A 17,458-nucleotide genomic window follows, 5' to 3' on the forward strand; every position below is an offset into this window, starting at 1 on the left:
CCCGCCGGGGGTACCGGGGGCACCGGGACGGGCCGTGCCCGACCCCCGGCAAACCCCGGATCCACCCGCAGCTCTGCCCCCGCCCCGGGGTTTCTGCGGGTTCCCCCCGCTGGCAAACGGGGGGCGAAAAGTAGAACTGAACCGGCGGCTGCTTTCACCTAAAAAGGACAGAATCTGAGCGCCGGTAGCAGCGGGGGCCGGCCCGACCCGCGGGGCCGGCGGGGCTCGGGGCTGCTCCCGGCGGCGGCTCGACGGCCCCGGCGGGCCCGGCGCGGATGCCGGTGGTTGCCGGGGTGTAACGGGAGCTGCGGAGCAGGAGCCGCCGCTCGTCGTTTTAAAAAAAAAAGTGTATTTATTGTTGTTGTTGTTGTTGTTTTTCTTCTGGAGAAACACCGGGGGTTTCTGGGCCTGGCGGAGCCCGGCCCGGGCTCGCCGTTCGAGGCACCGCGGCTGGCGGAGGAAAATCGTTCATTACTGAGTGAAAAGAGTCCAGGAAAAAGGAATTTTTTGGTGTTGGGCTTTAGTTTGGCTTGTTTTAAGGAAACTCTCGGACGGACCGTGCCGGTCTGCAAAAACACCGTGGGACCGAGTCGAGCCCCGGGAAACAGCCGGGGAGCAGCGCGGGCACAGCAACCTCCTCCTCTCCCTCGGTTCCCCCTCCGGTTCTCTGCCGGTTCTGCCCCGCCCGCCCCGCGGTTCGGGGCACCCACGGAGCGCAGGGAGCCGCCGCCTCCGTTGTGTTTGTTCCCGCAGAACCGGTGGCTTCGCCACGAATTTTCTCGCCAACGATTCCGGCCGGAGCCGCCGGCCCTGCCCTCAGCCGCAGCCCCGAGAGACCTGCCGGGGGCTGCGGGCGCCCCGAGACCGCTGGGGATGCGATGGCTCGCAATTTTGGGGAGGGCAGAAGGCGGAGGTTTGGGAGCCGCAGACCGTGCGGCGAATCGTCCCGTTGGGGACGCGAATGACGGCGGTCCCCGCGGCCGCCGCTCCCGCCGCCCCGCCACAGTCGCGCCGCCGCGGGGAAGGCGCGGGCCGCGGCGCCTGCGGGAGCGCTCAGCGGCCGGGGACGCGCTGTATCCTCAGCCGCTCCGGACGGCCGCGGCTCCGGCCCCAAACCGGCCCCACCGCACCCCAAAACCTCCCCGGCGGCGGCCAGAAACCACCGGAGCAGCCCCGACGTGCGCCCGGGGGGGGCGTGTCCCGCGAGACCACGCCCCTTCCCGCGAAGCCACACCCACACCGGCATTAACCACGCCCCCTCCCCGCGGGAGAGCGATGGTGGGCGGGGCCAGAGCCCCCCCGAGGACTCCCATTGGCGGAGCGGCCCGTCCGTCACGGCGGCCCCGCCCCCCTGGGGCCGGCAGTAAATACGGTACCGGGCGGCGCGGCGGGGCCGGCAGCGGGGCTCGGGCTCGGCACGGGGAGCCGGCAGCGGGGCTCGGCACGGGGACTCGGCACGGAGCGCAGCTCACCCACCGGCGGCGAGCCCCGGAGTCGCGCGGGACCCGACCCCCCGCGCCGCCGTCCCCGCGCCGCCCCGCCGAGGACGTCGCTCCGCCGGCACGGAGCGAGGCAGCGCGGGGCTCGGCCGCCGCCGCCGCCCGCCGCCGAGCCCCGCCGGGTGCCCGCCCGTCCCGCCCGGCTCCCTGACGCCCGCCGTTGTGATGCGTATTCCCGTAGACCCGAGCACCAGCAGGCGCTTCACTCCCCCGTCCACGGCCTTCCCCTGCGGTAAGATGGGCGAGAACAGCGGGGCGCTGGGGGCCTCCGCGCCGGGCGCCCGCGCTCGGCCCGAGGTGCGCTCCGTCGTGGATGTCCTGGCCGACCACGCCGGCGAGCTGGTGCGCACCGACAGCCCCAACTTCTTGTGCTCGGTGCTGCCGTCCCACTGGAGGTGCAACAAGACGCTGCCCGTCGCCTTCAAGGTAAGTCCCGAGCCCCGACGGCTCGCGGGGACCGAGCTCGCGACCCGCTCGCCCTTTCCCCTCCGCTCCTTTCGCTTTAAATCGCTCCTGACATCACCGCCGAAGGAGCCGGGGTTATTATTTTTAATCAAATAGCCCAGTTTATTATTTTTAATCAAGTCTCCGCATTGCCCCGCGGTCACGGCATCTTAGATATTCCGTACAGTTAGGAGCGCTCAGGCAACTTTGAAGTTTAATGAGATGGAGGTTAATTACCTTCCTGGGAGAGGGAGAGCGAGGCAGGGAAGGGAGATCTAATCTGCAAAAAAGTCGAGCGAAGAGCTGAAGCCCCGGTGCCGGGCTGCGCTTCCCGGGCTCCCCGCGGCTCCCGCCGGGGCACCCCCGGGCCGGGCATCCCCGCTACCCCCGCGGGGGACGGCGCCGGCCGGGGGAAGCCAAAACCCATCCGGGGAGAGGCGAGGGGAGCCGGGCAGGGCGGCAGCGGAGTCCCGGGGAGGCCGGCGGGGTGAGGGGGGCTCTAAAGCGGGTTCCCCCGGCCCCGGGAGCTCCGAGCGCTGCTCCCCGGGAGGGTTGGGGGCCCTTCCCCGCCGGCCGGGCCGGTCCCGGCGCTTTCCCGGGCCGGGCGCGGGGCTCCGGGGCCTCGCTCGCGGCCGCCCCGCGCTCGGCAGCGCTTTATTTTTATCCCGAATCCATCAAAATAAACGCACCAGCTCCTCCGATGGGGCCGAGGGTGGCCTGACGCCCCCTTTACCCCCTCCCCGCGGACACCCTGTCTGCTTTTAACCCTTTTTGAGCCCATTTTCCTCTTCCCCCTCCGATTTTCTCAGCCTTCCTCGGCGGCTGGGGTTGCTTTTGGTTTTGCTTTGGGGTTTTTTGTGCGGGTTTGGAGGGGGAAGCGTAGCGCAGGTTGGCTTCGGTGAAGGTTAATTTTAGCCTAAAATGCTCTGGCCCTGCCTAGGTCGTTGCCCTCGGAGATGTCCCCGATGGGACCGTGGTCACGGTGATGGCGGGGAACGACGAGAATTACTCGGCGGAGCTGCGCAACGCCTCTGCCGTGATGAAAAACCAAGTAGCGAGATTTAACGACCTCAGATTTGTTGGGAGAAGCGGCAGGGGTAGGTACCGGCCAGGAAATGGTTGGCCTTTTTCTTTGGGTTTTTAGAGGGGGGAAAAAAAAGAAAAGAAAAAGGGGAAAAAAAGGTTTCTCTTTTTTAAAATTTTTTTTTCTTTTATAATTTTTATTTTACTTTTAAATTTTATTTTAAAATTTATTGGTCGGTTTGTTTGGTTGGTGGTTTGTTTTTTTTTTTTTTTTCGATTTATTCTATGTTATATTTTATTTCAACCGTGGCTTTGTTGCCGGGAGAAGCCCCCCAGCCTCAGAGCGGTTCCCGAGGGGTGAGAGGGATGCAGGAAGGATGCGGGAGGGATGCGGGAGCAGCCCCGGCCCTGCCGGCAGCTCTACCTCGTTCCTCCCAGGGCTTCTTCTCTGCCGAGGTGTCGGGAATGGGAGGTGCAGAGGAAAAAAAAAAAATTAAAATACAGACTTAAATATATCTAAATATTTATAAATCTATCTAAATACAAATAAAGCAGCCCTGGCCCGAATCCTCCCCAGTTTCTCCCATCACGCAGGAGGCAGCGGGGGGTGCTCGGTGGGCAAACCCCACCTGGCAGCTCGACTTTAAATAGCGAAAATCAAGAGTTTAAAGTGAAATAATAACGCAGAGCTCGGCCTGGCACGGGCACGGAGGCAGCGGGTGCTGCTCCACGGGGAGCTGCGGGTGCTCGGGGGGGATTCTGCTCGTTTTCCACACGCTTGTGGCAGGGGAAAGCAGGACGGCAATTTGGCTTCCCGGGTTTTCCCAAACAAATCCGTCCGTGCCATCCGAGCAGGGGGAAATAAACCCCCTGGAAATGTTAAACGAGCCCGCCCTCGCCGTACCTGAGTTTCCGAGGGTATAAATAGAATTTCGGCATTTCATCACCAACAAACGCTGCAGATCGAAGCACTTAATTCTGCATTTGAACCCGAATAAGAACTCTGTGTTTTAATGGCCATATGGCAGCATTTTCTCAAAGGCTTCAAATGTGTACACACAGTGTCAGATATATTTTGACTTCTCTGCATTAATTAAAAGCAGTGATGTTAGGAATTATTTGCATGTAATAACTGTTTACTTGTTCCTCTTTATGAAACTTGAATAGTTTACATTCTTTCATACATTTCCTTTTTCCTGTTGGCTCCTTCTCCATGTTGCAGTTTCTTTAAAACTCCCCACTTAACTGGTTGCAGGTTGATGGATGGAAAATGTTTTTCTTTTATGAATTAAGCTTTCATTTCTGTAATCAATTATTCTCTTAGGCTCTTTTCTTTCTGGTTGGGCTTTTTAATTTTTTTTTCTTCATCCTCGCACAAATTTCCAAACTGAACTCAACCCAATCTCAGCGTGACTCTTGAATTCATTATTAACTTGCTTCCTCTGCACTCTCAGGCTCGGAATTAGTAGGGGTTTGGTCTCATAAAGCCCTCGGTGAATAAACTCCTTCCTCGGGCAGAGTCCTCCCAACGCTCATTACAGCAGTGGCAGCAGCTCCGCTGCCTCTAACGGGCGGAGCTCGGGCGCTAATTATTTTAATTTTTTTTTTTTTTTTTACATATTCTTGTGGGATGAGGCTTTGTCATATTCAGAGAGAAACAGCCCCACCGGGGTTCCCTGGGGCCGGCTCAGTGGGGTTTTCTCCCCGTGTGAAGGGTGGATTTCACTCCCCGTGTCTGGCGCTGCTTTCCCAGCGCGGGGCTCTTCCAGAGCAATTTACTATGAAAAATCGCTCCTACTGAATTTTTATCCCGGGTGTCACACTCGCTCTGCCTTGTTTGGCTCCATCCCTGACAGCCCGGTGCTGCTTTCATTTATTCTGGCAGAAATTTGGAGTCGCTGTGGAATATTTCCCTGTGTGTGTACAAATGTTTGTGTAAATCCGAAGTGAGGACGTGTGGATCCGTAAACACGGATCCTGCTGCAGCCCTGCCGTGTGCCCGAGCTGCAGGAGCCTGGAAAACCCCCGGCAGCCAGGCTCTCCTTGGGAAAACGCGACTCGAAACGGGCCAGATTTGGGTATTTTTAGTAATAAGGTGTCAGGGATTATTCCCTGGAGCTGTGAGCTGGGAAGAGCCGCTCCTAACTCCCCCCTAAAAATAAATTCCCATCTCCATGTGCAAGACAAAGAGGGGAAAAAACCCCAGACTTTTTTGCTCAGATTGAGCTGTATAAAATGAAACTAATCCCTGTTGCACCCCCCGCCTGCTCTCCCAGCTGGAATATACCCCCGGAGCATCCCCTGGAGCCGGCGGTGCTCCCAAACCCGCCCGGGAGCCGGGATCCAACCCCGGGGCACGGTGGGGGTGAGAAACCCCAGCCCGGCTTCCTGAGAAGGCGGGAAATGAGTAAAAATGATGCTGGGGCAGAATCATCATTTTCGGTTCAGGGTTTGAGAGAGGCAGAACCGGCCCGGGCTGGGTTTGTGTCTGCAGCGAGGGACTCCGAGGCAGGGAGGTTGTTTTCCGTGGAGAATACAAAATTAAAGATAATAATAATGATAATAATAAATAAAATAAATCCCTTTTAATGCAGTATAAACGGGCACACGGAGGTTCTGGGGTTCTGTGCTTCACAGCCGGGTTTTCCCGCACGCTGCCTGCGAACCCTTCCCTCTCCTCCTGCAGAATTCCCTAAATAAATCGCTCCTCATCCTCCTCATCCCGGGCTCTGGCTCTGCAAAGGTTTCACCAGCAAACCCTCGGTGCTGGTTGTTTTTTCCGCGGCCGTGGCGGCGCCGGGAGCCTCCGGGCTCCGCGGGCTCGTCCCGTCCCGTCCCTGCAGGTTGGCAGCAGGGGCTGTATCCTTGGCGATTCGCACTGACAGCATTACAGTTCTTTTGCCCTCCTTTCTGTGCAGAACATCAGCCGAAGGTTTGTGCGTTGTTCAGTCCCGGCTGGAAAGCCGAGGTGAGGCGGGGATTGGTGCTTGCTGTCGGTTTTAGAGCCGGCATTCCCCTCTTTCCGTGCTCCCTGGAGGAATTCTCCCACCTGGGATAATTCCAGGGTGTTCTCCGCGGGAGATAATTTCATTTTTTCGGTTTGTTCCTTTTTTTCCTCCTAGCTGGATAAATCCTGTTTTGTTTTGCTGTGGATGTTCTCAGGTCCGACCCTGTGGAGAGGTGATGGTCGGGATCTGAAAACCCCTGATTGCTTTAGGAGAAAAGGGAAAGGAGGTGGTTTCTTACTGCTTTTATTAGAGGAATAAAGGCTGGAGGAGCAGAAATCCATCACACAGAGGTTTATTCCTCATATCCTGCTGGGGTTGAGCCCTCTGGAGTACCTGAGACCTTTGAAATCCCGCAGGGATTGCTGCTGGGGGCTTGGTCAGAAGTGGTTTGTGCAGCCTCCTTCCTTTACCCGAGGGTTTCCTGAATTTGGGGAGCCTGAGGGAGAGCTGAGGCCCTTCCTGCGGGGATTTCTGTTCTCCCGCAGCCTCCCCTCGGCTGGATATCGGGTTCCAGCCACAGCCAGGCAGGGACAGGGCAGACGGGCTGGCATGAGGATGCCCAGGCTGCGGGAGGTGAAGGGTTTGGGGTCGGGGTGGTAACACCCTCTGTGATGATAAAGGCATTTTCAGGCTGCGGATGGAAACTTCTGCTGGGGCAAGGGGGGGCTCTTCTTGCAAAATTTGGATCCCAAGAGCTTTTCACTGCTTTATTCCTTGTGGTTTTTTGTATAAAAGGTGACAAGCTCGGTGCTTCAAAAGCATCTCTGAAACCCCCCTGAGGGTATCCAAAGCCCTTCCCAGCAGCAGATTCCTGCTCTCTGGGCAGGGCTGGGAGACGGGACAGTCCCTGCCTGTCTGGTGACCACTTCTGGTGGCCAAAGCTGGCCGGAATCAGTTCTCATTTTGCAGTTCCCAGTTTTTGACCCTCCCGTGGGTGCTGAGGCCGAGCACAGCTCCCTCCAAGTGGGAGCATCCACAGGGACCAGGCCATGGATCCCCAGTCTCCTGCCGGCTGATCCCACCTCCCCAGCTCCTTCCCAAGGGAGCATCCCATGGGCACCAGGCCCCACATCCCCCCACGGAGGCGATCCCACATCCAGCGCTGTTTCAGGGCTGGGTTATCACGGGAAAAGGAGAAGCTTCCGAGGGGGAAAACCCCAGAAAGCTGCTCTGGGTGGAGGGGTCGGTACGGGCACAGGGCAGGGGAGGGGGGACGAGTGACTTTTCCATGCGGGAAGGTGCCGGCTCCTGCCCTGGAGCGGCTCCAGGGCTGTGTCTGCCGCAGCCAGCGGAGCCCCAGCGGGAGCCGCCGGGCTTTGTGTCCCGGCAATCAGGGCTCGTTAAACGCAGTGATGTGTGCGGGGATTTGTGTCCGAGCCGCTCGGGCAGGAGCCTCTCTCTCTCCCACAGGAGCTGAACCCATGGGGAGGATCCTCACTCATGTTGTGGTTTTTTTTCCCTCCCTCCCTCCCTCCCCACCGTCCTTAGGGAAAAGCTTCACCCTGACCATCACCGTGTTCACCAACCCCACGCAAGTGGCCACCTACCACCGAGCCATCAAAGTGACCGTGGACGGACCCCGGGAGCCCCGGAGTAAGTGAAGGGTTGGATGTGGCAGCTGATAATTGCGGGGAGGGGGTGCAGGGGCCGAGCTCCCCCTGGCTGAGGGGTGCAGGATGCGGAGCCGGCGCTCGGAGCTGAGGGATGGGCTTGGGGAGGCACCGTTTGCTGCTCGGATTTCCCCGTGTGTCCCTCCCTCCCTGCCTCTTGCTCCGTATCCCACCACGGAGGGATGGTTTCTAGCTCCTTGCCCTGTTCCCTGACCCATCTTGGAGGGACAATTTTACAGCTCCGGGTTGGGATGTTGGGAAAACTCTTTGGTCTTCGATGGCGAAAGGACAAAGGACCCAACCTGGCGCTGCACGGGGGGGTTCGGGGAGTTGTGAAATCAGGTCTGTGCTCGGCTTGGGGCTGATTGCTGGTGATTAAACTAAAAACGGTGCAGGTTCCCGCGGTGCTGAGCCGGTGTCTGCTCTGGCACAGCTCCTTCACCTCGGCTTCGCGGTGGTTTCGCTTTCGGGCTGTCAAAGGCTGGGGCTGGCAGCGCCCGCGGCCGGGGGCTGAGCCTGGAGAAACCAAAGAGACTCTGCGACCGCAGAACCGTCTCTGTTGTGATCGGGGAGGCTCTCCCGGGGGCAGGATGGTGCCTCGTGGTTGAGGGAGGCTCCGGGAGCTGCCCTGGCTGCGTTGGGTTTCGGCGTCGGGCTGCTCGGAGCTCCCCCCGGCGCTCCCAGCCATCCAGGGAAACGCTCTGAGCTGTCGCCCGCGGGAGTTTCCTCTCGCCACGAGGATTATTTGCCCTGTGGGACGCCCCTGCTCGGTGGGACCTTGTCCCCGGGGCCTCCATCTCCGGCTTTTCGCTCCGGCTTCACCTTCCTGCTCGCTCGGCACCAGCCCGGGACTATAAAGCCGAGTTTGTTCCCTTTGCGTGTGAGGCTGTCAGTGCCCACATTGAGGGGAAGCGGTTTGATCCTTCGAAAAACGCCTCAGAAAACATTTTCTGTTGATGCTGTCGCCGGGCCATCGGTGCCCCTTGATGTCAGGCCAGGTGGAGGCTGCTACCTCGGCCAGGGGGTTTCATTTGCATCGAGCTTTGGTGGATTTTCTTCCCCCTCGATTTTATTTTGGAGCCTGTCGAGGATGGATTTGGAAGCTGGAATGCAGGAAATCCAACGCTGCTGTTGTGGGGAGTTTTTTGAAGCCAGAAACACCAGGCAGGTCCGTGGTGTGGAGCACCTGTGGGTCGTGGTGGGTGCTGGGGCTGGGCAGGGAATTTCACAACTCTGCCAGGAGTGTCAGGAATAGAAATCAGCCCTCCTGACTGCTGGCTCAGCCCCTTATCAGCTTCATCAGATCGCCTTTCTAATAATAATAATAATCATCATCATCATCATCAGGAATACATAAATAATAATACAAGGCGAGATAGTTGCTACTCCCGGAGCTTGGTTTGGCCTCCCCGACAGCCAAACCCCAGTGAATCACACCCGTTCCTCCTGAATTTCAGCATTTCACCCCAGAGCTCCCCATCCCTCATTTCAATTTTCTGATACGGAGGCCGTGGCAATTCGGCCACAGCTGAGGATGGAGCAGCTTGTCCTGGCTCTGGTGTGGGGTGCCCGAGGGATGCCCTCTGTGGGACACAGCCCAGGTGCAAGGGCAGCAGTTTTTGGGGCTTTTCTTTTTTTGGTGATGATTTCTGCACCTCCAAATGTGCTGGAAGTGTCGGCTTCTTGAGGAGATCTGAGTGGTGTTTATTTGCTGCTTGTGCCCTTGCCTTGTGTGGCCCCCAAAGGTTGATTTCCCCCCATCCCTGCACCCCCCAGCCCATAAATTGCTGATAAAAAAAGGTTCAGACCCAATTTGTGTCTGTTTTGGGATTTTTTTTCAGGCAATCATAGATTTGTTGGCAGTAAAGGTCATGTTTTGGCTCCCACTTTGACCCTGGGGCTTGAACTCATGGTTGATGAAGTTCCAGTGGAAGAAAAACATTTTTTAGAAAATCTCTTTTTTGCCACATTTTCTAATGAAGACGAAAATTTCGAAAGGAAAAAAAAAAAAATCAAATAACGCCTTTCCCCCCTTCCCGCTCTGCAGAAGCCCTGGGTGTGGAAACAGCAGCTGTAAAATGATCCTGGAAAGCCGAGGTTTTCCTGGTTCACCTGCCACTGGGTGGCTCCCGGGCACAGCACCCTGGCAGTGCCAGCACTGGCACCCGGCGTGGCATTTGGGGCTGGCACAGCCCTGGTGATCCCCACCTTGGGCCAAACACCGTGGCTGGTGCTGCTCTGCCTTGTTTGGCTGTGGGGGGGGTGAGAGCTGCCAGCAGGAGCTGCAATTTTTATATTTATATCTATTATATACACTTTTTAACACATATGTTAATCTGTGTGTGGATACATGGAATTTTTTCCCCTTCTTGGCTTCAAAAGATGGGCCACGGTGTGTGTTGGCTCCTCTTGTGAGGATCAGCACTGGGCAGGGCTGGAGGCTGATGTGGGGCTGGTGGAGAGGACAAAACCCATCCTTAACGTGGAAAGAATTGGCCATTTGTCTGGGTGTCCTGGGAAAGCCCTGGGCAGCGTCTTCTCAGCTGCAGCAGAATCCCTCCAGCAAACGTCCTTGTGGGCTCCAGGGGCCAGAACTGTGGCTGGGCTCCACCTCTGAGCATCCCATTCATCTTCTGCCCTGGCCCATCGCTTTATCTCAGCCCTTGAGCAAGGCTTTTAACTCAGGCTGTGCCCAGAAAAAACTTCTGAGGAGTCTGAGGCCGAGCAGGGGTGGGTGGGAGATCCCAGGGAAGCGAGTGACGGGCAGAGCCCTGCCAGGGAAAGAGGGAGCAGGAGAGCTGGCGCAGGAGGAGGCTCCCTTGGGAGCCTCCAGGAGCAGCACCAGGGGTGACAGCAGCGCTGGCTTTCCTTCAGCATCTCCTCCAAGCCAGGCTCCTCCCAGTGCCCCGCTCACTCTGAGCTCCTTTTCCTTGTGCTCCAGCTCCTTCTGGGTTAGATCTGGAGGGAAAAAAAAGGACATTCTGTCAAGTTGGCACCTTAGCTCTAAACAAATAGCACAGCGGGTGCCAAGTGTTGACATACTTTGTACAAACAGGAAGTAATAAAATATTTGAACTTCCTGTGGAATTTCCTTCTTTCCCCCCCTTTCTGCAGCCCCGTGTTCAGCAGGAGCCCTGCTGCAAAACCCTCTCACATCCACAGCTGCTGCAAAATCACCCCCAGCAGGCAGAACAGGGAGAAATGAACGGTTGGGAGCTGTACAGGGACGTTCAGTCCATTCCTGGGGAAATGGGAGCATCCCCAGGCCTCCCCCTCACAGCCCACTGCTGGCTGCCTTCCCTTCCCCTTCCTTTCCTTCTCAAGGCTCTCACCTTCTCTGCTCTCACTTTTCCCTTCTCCCTCCCAGCTCCTTCTCACAGCTCCAGCCCCTTTCTGCCCAGAACTCTTGTGCAAAGTCTTTTTCCCCCCTTTTAAATTCCTTTCCTCCCCTCTTTGACTCTTTTTTTGCCACCATTCAGTCTTTAACCTCTCTCCCCATTTTCTAAATCCCTTCTGGATTTAATCCCTTCTTTCTGTCTGCCACCCCATCCCTGCTGTCCTTGTTGAGGAGGGAGACCAAGATTTGTCCCCACGGGATCCCTGTGTCCCCCCTCGTTGCCTGCTCGGCCCTGGCAGCACTGTGGACGTGCTGGCTGTTGGGGCCTCCTGCCCTGTTCATTTTTGGGGTGTGCATCAGAGATTCCGTGCTTTCAGTCATGTCCCTGCTTGGTGTGACCGCAATGAGTGGCAGTAACGTGTCCTCAGCGTGGCTTGGACTGGGAGGAGGGGGCTTGTGGCATGTGGGCATTTCACATCCCCTCTCCCACCTCGTTGTCCTTGCAGGGTTTTTCTGGCTGGGCCCATCCTGCACAGCCCCAAATTCCCTCAGTGGTTGCTTTTTCCTCCCCAAAAAAGGCTCCTTGCCCCCACCAGGCTCTGGCTGCCCCCAGGCAGCTGCTGTCCTGTCACGTAGCCAGCGGGTGGGAGGCTTCTCACCTCCCCCGGTGCCGAGGCATTTCCAGGAACCGCTGCTGCTCTTTGGCTTTCAGACTTCTCAGAGCCTCAGCTGAGCGAGGGTTTCCCTCCCACGAGGACTCACAGCCCGGCCCTGCGCTCTGAGCTGGGAAATGAGGAGTTTGGGATGAGCAGAAATGCAGAGTTTGGGATGAGCAGAGGGTGGGACCCCCCTGTCCCTGCCTGTGGAGGTGTTTGTGGCATCGCTGTCCCCGCGGGGCTGGTGGTTGGTGGGTGCTGGTTGCCCTCACCTCATGCATTGTGAGCTCTTGGCTTGAATATGAGGTTAAAAAGCAAAAAACTGGGAGAAAGATGGAGTGGAAAGGGGAAACCTTGTCTGTAAATCCAGCCTGGGCTGGGCTCTGTTAACAGCAGTGCTGAGGTGGCTGTGGGAGGAGGGTGCCCGTGGCCCTGGGTGCCCCAGCCCGGCTGCTGGGACATCTCTTCCCAGTTTGTGCTGCCCAGTTGGGAACCTGGGAAGAGGAAGGGTTCTCTCAGCACTCCCTGGGATGACACACAGCTCGCTGGGGCTCCTCTCTCCACCTTGAAGGGATAAAAGCAGGGTCCTGACCTGCCCCGGCCGCACCTCAGCCCCGCTGCCCACAGCCCGATCTCACCCCTGGGATGGCACCTCCATCCCACACCCGGCCCGGCCCCGGCTCCCTGAACCGCAGAGTGGCTGCAAACCACCCTGCAAAAGCCTCTCTCACTTCTTTATTTATTGACTGAGGGTGCATCTGAATCAGTTTCTCAGGTTCAGAGGAGTCTGTGCTGCGAGGCTTTTCACAGAATCACAGGCTTGGGAAGGACCCTAAAAACCATCTTATTCCAACCCACACCTGCCAGTAGAAGGGATTTTTTCCCCCTTTTATTCCTAGTAGAAGCTCCAGTTGGAAGCTAGAGAGAAAAAAGAAGCACAGGGTTGTGCTAGAAAAACGAGTCTGCCTTCCCCATCCCTCGTGGCTGAGATTTATTCCCAGAAACAGCAAAACTGAAACCCTGTTTGACTCAGGGAGGGGAAGAGAGATGCAGTATTGTACTTGGTTAGCAGCATCCTATTTTCATGCCTTCATGGCTTCAATGCCACCAAAAGTACAACATGTTCTTTAATGTATCACAGAGCTGGTTATTTCTGTGCTAAATTTTGGATTCTTTCAAAGCAGGGATGGTTTCTGGTGAGGTTTCTGAGTCCTGGTCGTTGCTTGTAACAAAAAGCATCTCTTAGGGCTTCCCTCTTTGTTTTGGGGGAAAGAAGAGGAAAATATGAAACTGAAACCTTCCTGTTACCTTTGGGAAAAGTGGATTATCTGTGCAGGGCTGGGAACCCCCCAGCAAAGCGGCTTCTCAGCCTGGGGGGCTTTAGGCCTGCCTCGGGATGCTGTGTGGCCTGGACCTGTGCTCCGAGGGGATTCGTGTCAATCTGTGCTGTGTTTGCTCCTCAGAAGGGATAAATACAGGTCTTGTTATGATTTGAAGTAACTTTGAGGGGAGATGGGGAGCTGGGAGAGCTCTGCAGGGTTTGGGAGCGCAGTGGGAAGGTTGGGATGATGCTCTCTGGGATGGCAGCTCTGCGAGTCTGGAGAGGGCGAAATAAAACCTGGAGTTCTCCCATTCCTGGGACACAGGGAAATTGGGATTTACTGAGTGGCAGACGAGTGTCAGTGGGGACAGCCTGAAACAGCTGAGGGTGAGGAAGAGGGAGTGGGGTTATAGGATGGGAGCCAAAGATGAGCAGGGGCAAGATGATCCCCTGTTCCCATATTCCTACAAGCAGCTTTTGGACCTCGAGGCAGAGATCCTGTGCTTTCTGCACCTTTTGTCCTCAGAGTTTTGGGAATTGCTTGGAGAATAAATTATTGGAGGGTCTTGTGCCTCTCAGAAGCTCAAGTGGAGACCCAGGACAGGGGTAGGTTGTGCCAGTATTGTCCAATTCCAGATCTTTATCTTGGCCAAAAGGCTCCCTCGTGGAGCTGTGTAAAACTTGAGCTGGAGATGTTTTCTGTAATTAAAAGCAGACTCGGTGCTGAATTGCTCCTGTGGGGTGATAGTTTTGGGTATTATTGAGGTCTTTTGTTTTATTTCCCTGCTTGTCCTTACCTAGAAATAAAGACACAGACAGTTCCCAGATTGTCTGGGAATAAGGAAGGAAAAAAAACCAAAAGGGAAATGGCAAAAAGAAGGAAAAAATAAAAGAAAAAAAAGATGCAGCAAAATCAATCCAAGATAATTTCAACAAATAAATGACCTCAGCACTTCCTGGACAGTGATTTGTCCATGTAAAATTGCTGTAATCTAATTTAATACTCAGTACTTAAAACAAGCTGATTTCCCACTTCTGGAGCCCTGTCCCCTTCCCTGGGGAGGAAGAGGAGGAAATCCTGCGTGGCCCTTTATGGCTTCCCCATTGCCTGAGTTCTGGCACTGCCGAGGCCCTTTGAGGAGGGTGTTTAAGGAAACTCCGTGCACCCACCCCGGAGCTTTGGCATGGCTCCTGCTGCTGAGGGACCTGCCGTGGTGCTTCCCTTGGGATATCCTTGGATATCCTGTGCATGTTCTTGGGATGGTGCTCTGACACATCAGACTAATCCCAGCTGTGCTCCAGCCTCTGGTTTTGTGGGATGGAGCCCGTGCAGCTCGTGGGTGTCTGCTCCCTGTGCTGATCCAGCCCTGCCTGCAGGAGTGGAAGGGCTTCGGTTCATTCAGGAGCCTTTGGGGGAGCCTTGGGGCTCCTCAATTCCTGCAGGAGCCTCTGCAGGTCGGCACTTGTTGCCCAGGAGGTTTCTCTCTCTATATTCCCATCTCTAACGTGTTTTGATCCCAGCAGGGAAATTCGCCCCCTTTGGGATGCGCCGGGGCCGTCCAGGGCCCTGTGCTCCTGCTGGGGCAGTGGGGCCGCTGTCCATACACGCAGGGAAGGCAATTATGTGAAACCACCTCCTCCTCCCGTTCCTATCCCAGTTAACCCTGCTGGGGCCAATCCTGCCAGGGGGAGTAGTGCTCGGCTCCTGGGGGTGGATAAAAACCCCTCAGGGACAAAAACCCCCAGCCCCAGGGGGCACCTGCGGCCCCTCAGTGGGACACGGGGATGTGCCAGGGGACACCAGGGTGTGGAGAATTCCCTGGGGAGAGCAGAGCAGGAATGGAAGTTGCCTGACAGTGCTCCAAGCACTGGGTTTGCATCACCAGGGCCTTTGGTGCTGCAGCTGGAGGCTGTAATCCAGCCTCAAAAGGAATAATAAAGCAGCTGAAATTATCTGGGCTCCAGTAAATCCACTCCTCTCATTATTTTATTTGCCACACACAGTAAATTCCACCTCTCTTTTCCAATCGCCTGCTGCGTAATAACTTCGAAATCATTTTGCTTGAAAACGGCCAATATTTTCTAAGTGCAGCAATATTGGGAGTCAGAGCAGGGAAATTATTTTTGCTTGCGTCCTACAAAGGAATCTTTGTTGGAATTGGTTGCAACACGTCCTGCTTTTGAAAGCTTTGGGAAAACCTCAGGGCACAGTTCTGGGCTGGGGTGGAAGAGGCAAACCTGGCCCTGGGGTGGCATTGGAAGTAACTCAGAATCAGAGAAATGGGCATTGATAAAGTAATTGGGAGAGATTAAACTGAGCGAAAGGGTTTTCTGGTGGGATCTGGGGGTCATCTAGGGATGTTTGGGGGATTAATTACATTGAAGGTTTTTTCCAGGATGTTGGTGGTGCTCTGTGTCGGGTTGTGCCGGGGGCTGTTCAAATACACAGCAAAAGAAATTCCTGCTCAGTCCAGTGGCATGATCCAAAGGGAGCTGTGCAGGAGGATGAGTGGGCTGGTATGGGAGGCAGGTGGCAGCAAAAAGGAATATCTGTGAGCATCACAGCAAGGCCATTGGTGAACTTTGCTCCTTCCCAAAGGAGCAGCGTTTTGCCCCGTGCCTCAGTTTACCTGTCTGTAACTCCTGGTGGGCAGCAGGGGATGTGGAGGAGGCTGCCAGGGAGGATTTGCAGGGTTGTTAATGCAGCGTGGCCCCAGCTCACTCAGGGAGGATTGGGGAGCTCGGGAGGACAGAGCAAAGGGTCACAGATTGGAAAGGAGAGAGGGGGGGAAAATACAGCCAGTGCTAAAAGGCAAGTTTTGTTTCAGGGAAGACAACAGCTAAAGGACCAGAACTATCAAACAAAACCGCAAGATCACATCAGATGTCAGGCAGGACACATCTTGTTCCTCCCTCCCAAAAGGGCTTATCAGCGCAACCAATCACTTTAATGATGTGGCGGAGGGAGGAAGAGGATTTGACTCAGAATGAGATGAAATTCAGTTCCTAAGACCCTTCTCTTCCGCTGCTGGAGTCACCTGTCCTGCAGTCAGCCCCAGATCAATCACCTCCTGCAGCGGAAGGGGCTCAGACATGAGTTTGCATTATTTTCTCTTACTCTTTCCAGTGTCTCTACGTGCCGTGGTGGGAGGGGGCAGAGAGGGGGGGAAGAAGAGGAGCACAGTGAGCAGGGAGTGTCCTTGGTGCCCTTCCCAGCCTCTGGGGATGGTGGCAGCGGGATGGGAACCTCCGTGCTGGGAGGTTCCCCATCCCCAAATCAGGTGTGGGAGCAGGCAGCCCCTTTTCCCGTGCTTAGCTCTGCTCCCGTGGTTTTGGGGAGGATGCAGGGAAGGTGAGGGTGCTGTGCAGGTGCCATCCCTCTGGGGCTCCTCCTTCCCGTGCAAAGCTCAGCAGGAGCTGTAATTATCCAGCAGGATAATTCCAGCCAGGCTCTGGAGATGGAGCTTGGAGCTCAGTCCTGGGATCAAGGGTATCAGTATTCAAATGCCAGGGCTCAGCTCCAGCTCTGTCCTGGGGCAAAGGGGAAAAGCAGCGCTCAGCATCCTCAAACCTTGAGAAAGTTCAGGTCTGCTCCCAACGGGACAGGCTGGGCTGGCAAAGTGCTGCTCCCTCCCCACAGCGCCAGGGACATCTCAGCTCCATCAGCTGAACCACGGCACATTCCTTGCACAGGGCTGAACCCAGCAGCTGGTCCTCCCCATCCCAGGCAGAGTGTCCTTAACCAGTGTCACCCCAAGGAATGTGATGTGCTTGCCCTAATGGAACAGGTTGCAAACTGGGAGAAACCAGCTCTACTGGTAGGTCCCAGTCCAGGTTGTTAGATAGCAGCAGGAACTCACCGGGACTGGCATCTCTCCATGGATCTATGGAATCTGAAAATCTGATCTCAGCCAGGGCTGAGGCAATACCAGCTGGATGTCCTTGAGATCTGTCTGCTTCCTCCCCAGCACCCAGCTTGGGAATATTGGAATCAGGGAGTTTGCCTGATTCCATGAGAACCAGGTCACAGCCCATAAGTGAATTTTGCCTTCCTGGAACGGGGAGTGACTGCAGAGAGGCCGTCAGGGCTGGTGGTTTTTGCACCCTGTTCTGAAAGCTGCCCGATTTCCCGCAGATGTGCACCCACCTGCTGCTCTGTGACACCCGGGCTGCAGCTTTCACATCTGTAAATCACAACTTTTAACCCCCACCCTGTTCGCTCCGCAGTCTCGGGGCAGATTTTCAGAGTTCTTACGGATTGAAAAAGGCAGGAAAGCACTGGTGAGGGTTCTCAACAAGGCACAAGTGGGCTGAATGCTTAAACCTGCTGAATTTTACCCACTGCTGAGAATGCCCCCAGCTTTCCCTGTGTTCCAAAGGGCTTCAAATATTTTTGCAAATCCAGAAAGACTCTTGAAACTCTGGGAATGGAGAGCCCGAGTCCTTCAGGCATTTGAGCAGCAGTTGCGTGGAAATTTGGGCATGATGTTCCCTTTGATTTGGGAACGGGCCACAGCTCTCCCGTCCCCAGAGCTTTTGGAAGCACTACTCTGGATTTCT

The 17,458-nt window shown here is 56.1% G+C and overlaps 1 protein-coding gene across 1 annotated transcript in view; it reads left to right on the forward strand.

The window, feature by feature from the left end:
- RUNX3 (RUNX family transcription factor 3) overlaps nucleotides 1–17,458 on the forward strand; it is a gene marked incomplete at both ends in the record, with an annotated part of 44,444 nt that overhangs the window by 10,115 nt on the left and 16,871 nt on the right. Inside the window, 3 exons of the mRNA XM_082296519.1 lie at nucleotides 1,681–1,925; nucleotides 2,884–3,040; nucleotides 7,463–7,567. Coding sequence (XP_082152645.1) covers nucleotides 1,681–1,925; nucleotides 2,884–3,040; nucleotides 7,463–7,567 — 507 coding nt within the window. The remainder of the gene's footprint in view (nucleotides 1–1,680; nucleotides 1,926–2,883; nucleotides 3,041–7,462; nucleotides 7,568–17,458) is intronic.

The sequence above is a fragment of the Coloeus monedula genome (genome assembly GCF_965178545.1).
Source record: "Coloeus monedula genome assembly, chromosome: 24".
Lineage (NCBI taxonomy): Eukaryota > Metazoa > Chordata > Aves > Passeriformes > Corvidae > Coloeus > Coloeus monedula.